Raw genomic sequence first — 12,035 nt, forward strand, 5'->3', positions numbered from 1 at the left:
GAGGGGGTCTAGATGATGTGGTTAATCAAGTTTTCTTCTGGCTTAAAATGTAATGAATCTTTGAATGATGCTATATTTTGTGACATTATGAATTTATGTTGAACAGCTTTCTTAAGAAGCCGGGACCGGTCACATCAAAAATTCTATAGCATGATGACCAAAACACAAATGTTCATTCGCTTCATTGAGGAATGTTCTTTTGTCAGTGATAAAGATGCAAGCCTGGCATTTTTTGATGATTGTGTAGATAAAGTAAGTAATAGTATGTCTACAGTGCCCTGACTTATTTTGCGTGATTGTTTTAAATGTTATGAGTTACAGTTTCTATTTAACTTTTATCAGCTTTTAACAAAATCTAAGTTCATTCCATTTCATCATTGACTCTTTATTATGAAAGTTCTGTTTGGGCTACTAGATATTATAGAGCACCTCTTAGGAGTACCTTGCAGGATCTTGCCAAATCATCAGTTTTATTTTAGCACTCAGGATCTGTAACCTTGCCTGCCCACTTACAGACTATGGGAGTTCTGTCCAAGTGTGTGGACCTCTAACCTGAACATCCTTAATTTTCACCTCTCCTTTTTGAGGATTGCCACGTGCTGAGAGTAGGTGTAGAGCATAATGAATATTTCACTTGAATATTTTTACAATGTGGAAGTGAATTTGTAGCTGAAATTAAGTGCATTAATTGTGCTATTTTAAATTGATGTGTGAAACCTTCCCTTCCCCTTCAGTCCTAATATCATTAGGTGGGGTGGAGCAAGGTGGGTACCCCTACGGAACAGAGAGGAGGTTGGGGAACAGTGGCCTAGAGTGGGGTGTCAAAAGCTGAATGGGGTGAGGAGGGAGGAGCAGCCTAGCATTGGGTGTTGGAGCCCAAGCCAGGTGAAGACAGCATCCGTGCAAGGGGCAGCCTAGCATGGAGAATCAGAGGATGAGAGGATAAAAAGAGTGTCCATGCTAGGGGACAGACAGCTGCAGGGGGTCAAAATAAATAGGATGAGGAGAATATCCATGCAGAAACAACGTGAATATCAGAGTCTGAGCAAGGTAAAGAGAGTGTCTCTACTGGGTAGGGGCAGCAAATGGGGTATCAGAGTTTGATCTGGATGAGGAAGATGCCAGCTTGGTGGGGGTAGAGGTTTGGTCTGGAAGTAGTTGTTGAAGCCAAATTAGGGTGAAGAAGTCATATGTGTGGGGAAGGGTGATGGTAGAGATGGGAGAATATAGCATATGGGGGAATGGATCAAATAAATAAATATATTAAGGATAATGAAGTTAGTCACTGTCAGAGAAGGGACTTACAAATACAGAAAAGGAGAAAACCTGAATGAACTCTGTGGTATTAGAATGGAAATGAAGGTTTGATATATCATTGGTATTCAATATGTATAGACAAATATAGAAATAAATATAGATACAAGTATGTGTGTCTTTGTGTGTACAAACATATATTCCCTAGCTCTGTACACAGTGAGGACCTAGGAGCAGCCATCCCCAATAGCAATGAGTACACCTAATGCACAGATTCTGACTTCTAAATACCGTTCTCCACTAAAAGGAATTAGGACTCCTTGGAGAAATTACTGGGTCTAGGGCAAGGAAAGTACAAAACGAGCCCTGAAGTAGCTTGTGCTAGAAAACAAGGAATTGCTCCAAGAATAATGGAGACATGTTTTTTAAAACAACACCACACACATACAGGCAGATGCACGTGCCCGTGTGTGTATATACACACGCACACACATACAAAGACAAGCCAGCTTGAAGGGACTCCCACTGGTTACATCTGGGACAACTTGAACATCAAATGTTAGTAACAGATTATAACCCATTGAAAAAAAATAGGAAACTATGAGTTTACACAGATATCAATCAAGAGTCTGATGAGAAACAGGATTTTAGTTTCAAAATACCTCTGCACAAAATACATATTAATTACAAAAGGGGAAAGAATAACTTTATGGTGGAACAGAATGCCTGGCAGACCCCATTTTTATCTAATCATCGCAGACCCCATTTTTATCTAATCATCAAAGTAAACATCATCAATAGTGGAACAAATCAACATATGCGTATAATAGGCCACAGTGAAAATACAACATCAACTCTATATTTCTGCTAAAGATGCATATAACCTGCATATCTCAAGGAAATATCATACAAACTCAAATTAAGTGACATTCTACAAAATACCTGTTCTGTAATCCATGAACTGTCAGGGTTAAGAAAATAAAGGAAAAATTGAGAAACTGTTCAAAAGTGAAGGAAACTGAAGAGACTTGACATGCAAATACAACGTATTGTTCTGAACTGGATGCTTTTGGCATAACATTATTAATATAATCATTAAAACTTGTATGTAGTTTGAGTATTAGACATTAGTAGTGTAACACGTTAATTTCCATTTTCATGTTGTGTTATGGTTAGATAAGAGAATGTCATTGTTTGTAGGAAGTACACACTAAAGTATTCAGGGGTGGTGGGTCATCAGGCCAGCAATTTACTCTGAAAAGATTAAGGGGGAAAAGTTGTTTGTACATGAAAAGTTAACTATACTTGAAACTCTTGTATAAATTTGTGACTATATATACATAATGTTCATGATTTTATGCCCATGACAAGAGAAGAAAGGGAGAAAGCAAAGCTTTGTCATATATTTACTCAACAGGTTATACTTGTAAGGCTGTTTAAAGAAGTCCATCACGTTCAAATTTATGTGACTAAAAGAAAATCAGTGATTTTTGAGGGCAGGGGGCATAACAGCCAAAGTATAGCTCATCCCTCAGTATTCAGAAATCCGCTCAGTTCTGAGTTGGACTCGAAAGTGTCCTTTATAACTAAAAAATCAGTACCAAATATGTCTTACAAAATGAGAAATGATTCTAACTATGCCAGAGGTAATAGGAAAAACACTGCATTGGGAATCAGGACAACTTGAGTCCCAGCTCTTATACTTGTGATTTGAGTCAAGTCATCTAGTCTTTCTGTGTTGTTTTCTTACCTATGTTTAAAATATATTGTGAGGGGGGAGGAGCAAGATGGCAGAGGAGTAGGAGACCCAAATTTCGTCTGGTCCCAGGAATTCAGCTAGTTATCAAACCATTCAGAACACCTACAAACTCAACAGGAGATCGAAGAAAAGAATAGCAGCAACGCTCTGAACAGAAAAGTACCCACTTTCTGGAAGGTAGGACGTGCGGAGAAGTGAATCCGAGGCAATATTCGGGAAGACAGACTGCGGGGGGAGGGGGCCTCCGTCAGCTGGCTACCGGCAAGTAATAGAGCAACAGAGCGTAAAATTGGAACTTTTAGAAGTCAGCTCCGCTGAGGAACGTTGCTCCAGTGGCTAAGCGGGGGGGTGGAACCTTGGCTGGGACAGTGTGGTCTCAGGACCCTCGGGGTCACAGAAAGACCAGGGGTGCCTGAGTGTGGCAGAGCTCCCAGGTATTGGAGCAGGGAAGCTGGCTGCAAAGACGGAGCCAAGGAGTGGGCTCTCAGATCGGGGTTGCCATAAACTGTGACCCGCTCTTCGAGCAGGGACCCAACAAGTGGCAGATCCGGGGAGACTCCCCTTCCCCCCCCCCCCCCAGAGGAACGGCGGAGCGCACCGCAGGAATCTGCTGGGTTTGGAGACTCCAAACAGGGTCATGTACCAGAGGTAGAAATACTCGGTCACAGGCCAGGTGAGCACAGAGTGTGGCCAGAGACTGGGGAGACAGGAGTGATTGACTGCTTTTCTCTGGGGGCGCACTGAGGAGTGGGGCTCTGAGCTCTCAGCTCCTCCGGGACCAGAGATTGGGAGACTGCCATTTTCATTCTTGTCTTCCAAAACTGGACAGAAAGCTTTCAGGGAACAAAAGCTCCCGAGAGCAAACCCAAGCAGATTACTTAGCCCGGCCCCAGCAAGGGCGGGGCAATTCCTCCTCCAGCAAAGACATTTGAGAACCACTGCAACAGGCCCCTCCCCCAGAAGATCAGCAAGAACAGCCAGCCAAGACCAAGTTTACCGATCAATGAGAACGGCAAAACTCCAGTGCTAGGGGAATACAACACATAAAATTCATGGGTTTTTCCCCATGATTCTTTAGTCTTTCAAAGTTAATTTTTTTAATTTTCTTTATTTTTCTCCTTTTCTATTTTTTTAGTTGAATTTTTCTTCTTTCCTTTTTCAACCAACATCTTATCAATTCTTTTTTTTAATCTTTTTTAATTTTTCATTTTTACAGTCATATTCTATCTCTTCATTGTATTTACCCTTATTTTTTGTATATATATAAGTTTTCCTTTCTTTAAAATTTTGGGATACAGTTTCTTCTAACAGACCAAAATATACCCTAAATCTAGTGTATGACGTTGTCCTAGTCTCCTGCCTGATCACATTCTCTCTTTCTTTTTTTAAATTTTTTTTCATTCTTTTTTCAACCAACTTCTTATCAATTCCTTTTTTAAAATCCTTTTTAATTTTCATCTTTACAGTCATACTCCATCCCTTCATCGTATTTACCCTTATTTTTGTATATATATAAGTTTTTCTTTCTTTAAAATTTTGGGAGGCAATTTCTTCTAACAGACCAAAATACACCCAAAATCGAGTGTGTGGCTCTGTTATATTCACCAGCCTGATCATATTCTTTTTTTTTTCCCCTTTCTTTTCCCCCCCAGTTTCAGGTTTCTTCTGATATGTTTAGTGTATATTTTTCTGGGGTCATTGCTGCCCTTTTAGCATTTTTTTAAACATTTTGTTCTCTCATTCATCTATTTTCCGCTGGACAAAATGACAAGATGGAAAAACTCACCTCAAAAAAAAGAACAAGAGGCAGTACTGACTGCCAGGGACCTAATCAATACAGACGTTAGTAAGATGTCGGAACTAGAGTTCAGAATGACAATTACAAAGATAATAGCTGGGCTTGAAAAAAGTATAGAAGATACTAGAGAACCCCTTTCTGGAGAAATAAAAGAACTAAAATCTAACCAAGTCAAAATAAAAAAGGCTATTAATGAGGTACAATCAAAAATGTAGGCTCTAACTGCTAGGATAAATGAGGCAGAAGAGAGAATTAGTGATATAGAAGACCAAATGATGGAGAATAAAGAAGCTGAGAAAAAGAGAGATAAACAACTACTGGATCACAAGGGGAGAATTTGAGAGATAAGTGATACCATAAAGCGAAACAACATTAGAATAATTGGGATACCAGAAGAAGAAAGAGAGAGAGGGGCAGAAGGTATATTGGAGCAAATTATAGCAGAGAACTTCCCTAATTTGGGGAAGGAAACAGGCATCAAAATCCAGGAGGCACAGAGAATCCCCCCTTAAAATCAATAAAAATAGGTCAATACCCCAACATCTAATAGTAAAACTTACAAGTCTCAGAGACAAAGAGAAAATCCTGAAAGGAGCTCGGGACAAGAGGTCTGTAACCTACAATGGTAGAAACATTAGATTGGCAGCAGACCTATCCACAGAGACCTGGCAGGCCAGAAAGGACTGGCATGATATATTCAGAGCACTAAATGAGAAAAATATGCAGCCAAGAATACTATATCCAGCTAGGCTGTCATTGAAAATAGAAGGAGAGATAAAAAGCTTCCAGGACAAACAAAATTTAAAAGAATTTACGAACACCAAACCAGCCCTACAAGAAATAGTGAAAGCGGTCCTCTAAGCAAAGAAAGAGCCTAAAAGTAACATAGACCAAAAAGGAACAGAGACAATATACAGTAACAGTCACCTTACAGGCAATACAATGGCACTAAATTCATATCTTTCAATAGTTACCCTGAATGTAAAGGGGCTAAATGCCCCAATCAAAAGACACAGGGTATCAGATTGGATAAAAAAACAAGACCCTTCGATATGCTGTCTGCAAGAAACTCATTTTAGATGCAAAGACACCTCCAGATTTAAAGTGAGGGAGTGGAAAACCATTTACCGTGCTAATGGACATCAAAAGAAAGCTGGGGTGGCAATCCTTATATCAGACAAATTAAGATTTTAAACCAAAGACTATAATAAGATGAGGAAGGACACTACATCATACTTAAAGGGTCTATCCAACAAGAAGATCTAACAATTTTAAATATTTATGCCCCTAACATGGGAACAGCCAATTATATAAGCCAGTTAATAACAAAATCAAAGAAACACATCGACAACAATACAATAACAGTAGGGGACTTTAACACACCCCTCACTCAAATGGACAGATCATCTAAGCAAAAGATCAACAAGGAAATAAAGGCTTTAAATGACACACTGGACCAGATGGACTTCAGATATACTCAGAACATTCCATCCCAAAGAAACAGAATATACATTCTTCTCTAGTGCACATGGAACATTCTCCAGAATAGATCACATCCTGGGTCACAAATCGGGTCTCAACCGGTACCAAAAGATTGGGATCATTCCCTGCATATTTTCGGACCACAATGCTTTGAAACTAGAACTCAGTCACAAGAGGAAAGTCAGAAAGAACTCAAATACATGGAGGCTAAAAAGCATCCTACTAAAGAATGAATGGGTCAACCAGGAAATTAAAGAAGAATTTAAAAAATTCATGGAAACAAATGAAAATGAAAACACAACTGTTCAAAATCTTTGGGATGCAGCAAAGGCGGTCCTAAGAAGAAAGTATATAGCAATACAAGCCTTTCTCAAGAGACAAGAAAAGTCTCAAATACACAACCTAACCCTACACCTAAAGGAGCTGGAGACAGAACAGCAAATAAAGCCTAAACCCAGCAGGAGAAGAGAAATAATAAAGATCAGAGCAGAAATCAATGAAATAGAAACCAAAAGAACAGTAGAACAGATCAACAAAACTAGGAGCTTGTTCTCTGAAAGAATTAATAAGATTGATAAACTCCTGGGCAGACTTACCAAAAAGAAAAGAGAAAGGACCCAAATAAATAAAATCATGAATGAAAGAGGAGAGATCACAACCAACATCAAAGAAATACAAACAATTATAAGAACATATTATGAGCAACTATATGCCAGCAAATTAGATAGTCGGGAAGAAATGGATGCATTCCTAGAGACGTATCAACTACCAAAACTGAACCAGGAAGAAATAGAAAACCTGAACAGACCCATAACCACGAAGGAAATTGAAGCAGTAATCAAAAATCTCCCAACAAACAAGAGCCGAGGGCCAGATAGCTTCCCAGGGGAATTCTACCAAACATTCAAAGAAGAATTAATACCTATTCTTCTGAAACTGTTCCAAAAAATAGAAATGGAAGGAAAACTTCCAAACTCATTTTATGAGGCCAGCATTCACTTGATCCCAAAACCAAACAAAGACCCCCATCAAAAAGGAGAACTACAGACCAATATCCCTGATGAACATGGATGCAAAAATTCTCACCAAAATACTAGCCAATAGGATCCAACAGTACATTAAAAGGATTATTCACCATGACCAAGTGGATTTATTCCTGGGCTGCAAGGTTAGTTCAACATCTGCGAATCAATCAGTGTGATACAATACATTAATAAAAGGAAGAACAAGAACCATATGATCCTCTCAATAGATGCAGAAAAAGCATTTGACAAAGTACAGCATCCTTTCTTGATTAAAACTCTTCACAGTGTAGGGATAGAGGGCACATACCTCAATATCATAAAAGCCATCTTTGAAAAACCCACAGCGAATATCATACTCAATGGAGAAAAAACTGAAAGCTTTTCCCCTAAGGTCAGGAACATGGCAGGGATGTCCACTCTCACCACTACTGTTCAACATAGTACTAGAAGTCCTAGCCTCAGCAATCAGACAACAAAAAGAAATAAAAGGCATCCAAATCGGCAAAGAAGAAGTGAAACTCTCACTTTTTGCAGATGATATGATACTTTATGTGGAAAACCCAAAAGACTCCACCCCAAAACTGCTAGAACTCATACAGGAATTCAGTAAAGTGGCAGGATATAAAATCAATGCACAGAAATCAGTTCCATTTCTATACACCAACAAGACAGAAGAAAGAGAAATTAAGGAGTCAATCCCATTTACAATTGCACCCAAAACCATAAGATACCTAGGAATAAATCTAACCAAAGAGGCAAAGGATTTATACTCAGAAAACTATAGAATACTCATGAAAGAAATTGGGAAGACACAAAGAAATGGAAAAATGTTCCATGCTCGTGGATTGGAAGAACAAATATTGTGAAAATGTCTATGCTACCTAGAGCAATCTATATATTTAATGCAATCCTATCAAAATACCATCAACTTTTTTCAAAGAAGTGGAACAAATAATCCTAAAATTTGTATGGAACCAGAAAAGACCCTGAATGGCCAGAGGAATGTTGAAAAAGAAAAGCAAAGCTGGTGGCATCACAATTCCGGACTTCAAGCTCTGTAACAAAGCTGTAATCATCAAGACAGTATGGTACTGGCACAAAAACAGACACATAGATCAATAGAACAGAATAGAGAGCCCAGAAATGGACCCTCAACTTTATGGTCAACTAATCTTTGACAAAGCCAGAAAGAATGTCCAGTGGAAAAAAGACAGTCTCTTTAACAAATGGTGTTGGGAAAATTGGACAGCCACATGAAAAGAATGAAACTGGACCATTTCCTTACACCACACACAAAAATAGACTCAAAATGGATGAAAGACCTAAATGTGAGACAGGAATCCATCAAAATCCTTGAGGAGAACACAGGTAGCAACCTCTTTGACCTCATCCGCAGCAACTTCTTCCTAGAAACATCACCAAAAGCAAGGGAAGCAAGGCCAAAATGAACTATTGGGACTTCATCAAGATAAAAAGCTTTTGCACAGCAAAAGAAACGGTCAACAAAACCAAAAGACAACTGACAGAATGGGAGAAGATATTTGCAAATGACATATCAGATAAAGGGCTAGGATCCAAAATCTATAAAGAACTTATCAAACTCAACACCCAAAGAACAAATAATACAATCAAGAAATAGGCAGAAGACATGAACAGACATTTCTGCAAAGAAGACATCCAAATGGCCAACAGACACACGAAAAGGTGCTCCACATCACTCAGTATCAGGGAAATCCAAATCAAAACCTCAATGAGATACCACCTCACACCAGTCAGAATGGCTAAAATTAACAAGTCAGGAAACGACGGATGTTGGCAAGGATATGGAGGAAGGGGAGCCCTCCTACACTGTTGGTGGGAATGCAAGCTGGTGCAACCACTCTAGAAAACAGTATGGAGGTTCCTCAAAAAGTTGAAAATAGAGCTACTCTACAACCAGCAATTGCACTACTGGGTATTCACCCCAAAGATACAAATGTAGTGATCCGAAGAGGCACACGCATCCCAATGTTTATAGCAGCAGCGTTGGTGGTATAGTGGTGAGCATAGCTGCCTTCCAATGTTTATAGCAGCAATGTCCACAATAGCAAACTATGGAAAGAGCCTAGATGTTCATCAAGAGATGAGTGGATAAAGAAGATGTGCGCGCGCGCGCGCGCACACACACACACACACACACACACACACACACACACACACACTGGAATATTATGCAGCCATCAAAAAAATGAAATCTTGCCATTTGCAATGACGTGGTTGGAACTAGAGGGTATTATGCTAAGCGAAATAAGTCAATCAGAGAAAGACAAGTATCATATGATCTCACTGATACGAGGAATTTGAGAAACAAGACAGAAGATCATAGGGGAAGGGAGGGGAAAATGAAACGACGAAACTGGAGAGGGAGATAAACCATAAGAGACTCTTAATCTCAGGAAACAAGCAGGGTTGCTGGAGTGGAGGGGGGTGGGAAGGATGGGGTGGCTGGGTGATGGACATTGGGGAGGGTAGGTACTATGGTGAGTGCTGTGATTTGTGTAAGACTGATGAATCACAGACCTGTACCCCTGAAACAAATAATACATTATATGTTTAAAAAAAAAGTAAAAAAAAAAATATATATGTATATATTGTGAGGAGAGATCATTATGCACATCTCCCAGTGTTCAGAGTAGTGTTGTATGAACCAAAAAGTAGAAAACATGACTATTTTTTATATTTTGCTGATTTTTATTTGACTTTATAGAGTGGTAGTTCATTTGGTTTTATCATTTCATGACATAGAAATGTTTGACTTTTGAATGACTTATACATATGAACAACAAGTTCAGATCCTTCAATTTAGAACACTTGATGGTTGGTTGATGTAGAGAAATACTGTTCTGGTGCTGATAGAGAATTAACAGGTTAAGGTGCCTAGAAATAATCACCCTAGTCCTTGAAATGCTTTGGAGTAGGGGAAAAAATGGATATATGCCATTATCTACTTAGAACTCATAATTCATTTTTCCATAGAAACATGGGTATAAATAGTGATTAGCTATGGTTCAAATGGTGCAGGGCTTCAGTGTTCTGCTAGAAAGATATCTATTAAATTTCTCTCTGGTAGATTGGTACTGTAACCACCTTTTAGGACATTTTTTAAAAACCAAAGTTTATTGAGATATAATATACAAATAGTAAATGCACCTCTGAAATGTACAGTTTGATGAGTTTTGGCAAATACAGATTTCCATGTGACCATGACTCCAAAACATAGAACATTTCTATCAACCTAATTTTGAATACTCTATTTAGAAGTGGACTTTCAGAACCCTGCCTTTTTGGTAAGTTGAACTCTGCCTATATAGAGCTTGAAAATCCTGTTTATTTTGAGTGGTAATGCCATAGCTCCTTGACAGTTTTGTTTTCATTGCAGCATTGTGCCAAGAACTTGGTTTTCACTATTTTAATCAAATCTGTAGGTTTGCCTTATTTGGTGCTTAATAGAAAGAATAAATAAATAGAAAGGTGTGTGGTAAATAGAAAAGTGTGCTTTAAATCCTTTTTTATAGGAATACTTGTTTTGTTTTATATAAAAAATGATGTTTCTGGGGGTACCTGGCTGGCTCAGGGGTAGAGCATGTGACTCTTGATCTGAGGGTCATGAGTTCAAGCCCCACGTTGGGCGTAGAGCCTTTTTTTTTTTTTTTTAAATGATGTTTCTTACAGCATTATGCACTTTTAAAGTTTTTCCCCTCTGGTGCTGGACTTCCACTGGTCATCCATATATGCTCATTGAGCTTGCCTGGTGAACAGTGGCATACATTTGTGTAACACTTTGTTCCTGTGCCAAACTAACTGAATGGTAAGGGACTAAACTAGTGACCAGAGTTTTGCTAATAGCATACTTTAGCCAATACATTAATTAATCCACATGGGAACACTAAATTTGTGGTAGGAATCCACTTAACTGTGCAAACGACAGAAATCTTGTATTGTTCCCTTTTTCTACTTACTTTATGTATCTTGTTCACAAGTTTGTGTTTCAACTAAGAATTCATACAGTAATGTCAGTATCATATGGTTTTTAAAATACTCATTAGTATTGTAAGACATATAACACTTTTGCTAGGTACCTAGGGCATCATGTTCTAAGAAGGATATTTTATCACTGATAATTACTACATTATATTGTCTAGGAATTTCTGAAAGTAGGTCACCTGCTATTTACTTGGAGTCAGTACAGGACATGAGAATAATTGCTTAAAGAATATACATTCTGTCAAAAAAAGCCAGTCCCATTAAATGTGTAACCATTGTTTCTAGACAGATTATTTTCCTGAAATGCTATTCACCTACTCAAAATCTAGATCCAACAAAAGATCACTTACATATAATGGAATCATGTTGCACTTAAAGATTTTAGTGACTAAGAAAATTAAAACTCAAAATTAACTCACTAAAACATAGTTACTTGTATTTGCTTTATTATAATTCAAGGAAGTTTTTATTAGAGAAAATAACAAAATGTCACAAGATCCAAAATACATCTTAATAACCTTCATATGCAGTTAGAGGTTAATTGTATTCCTAGTATTATTAAGCAGAACTCTCTGAAATAGTAAATAATTATACAGTACTGTTACTACCTTTCATATTATAGTACCACAATTTAAGTACACTTAGTACAAGTGAGTACTTGCTTTTAATCTGCAAATGTTTTATGAATATCAGT

General features: G+C 38.2%; 1 protein-coding gene across 7 annotated transcripts in view; it reads left to right on the forward strand.

Moving 5' to 3' along the window:
* The window catches only part of DENND4A (DENN domain containing 4A), a 145,819-nt gene that overhangs the window by 87,751 nt on the left and 46,033 nt on the right, over window positions 1-12,035 (forward strand). For all 7 annotated transcript variants that reach the window (XM_078079181.1, XM_078079180.1, XM_078079182.1 and 4 more), the window contains one exon: window positions 107-252. In XM_078079181.1, coding sequence (XP_077935307.1) covers window positions 107-252 — 146 coding nt within the window. The remainder of the gene's footprint in view (window positions 1-106; window positions 253-12,035) is intronic.

The sequence above is a fragment of the Halichoerus grypus genome, chromosome 8, assembly GCF_964656455.1.
Source record: "Halichoerus grypus chromosome 8, mHalGry1.hap1.1, whole genome shotgun sequence".
NCBI classification, from domain to species: domain Eukaryota; kingdom Metazoa; phylum Chordata; class Mammalia; order Carnivora; family Phocidae; genus Halichoerus; species Halichoerus grypus.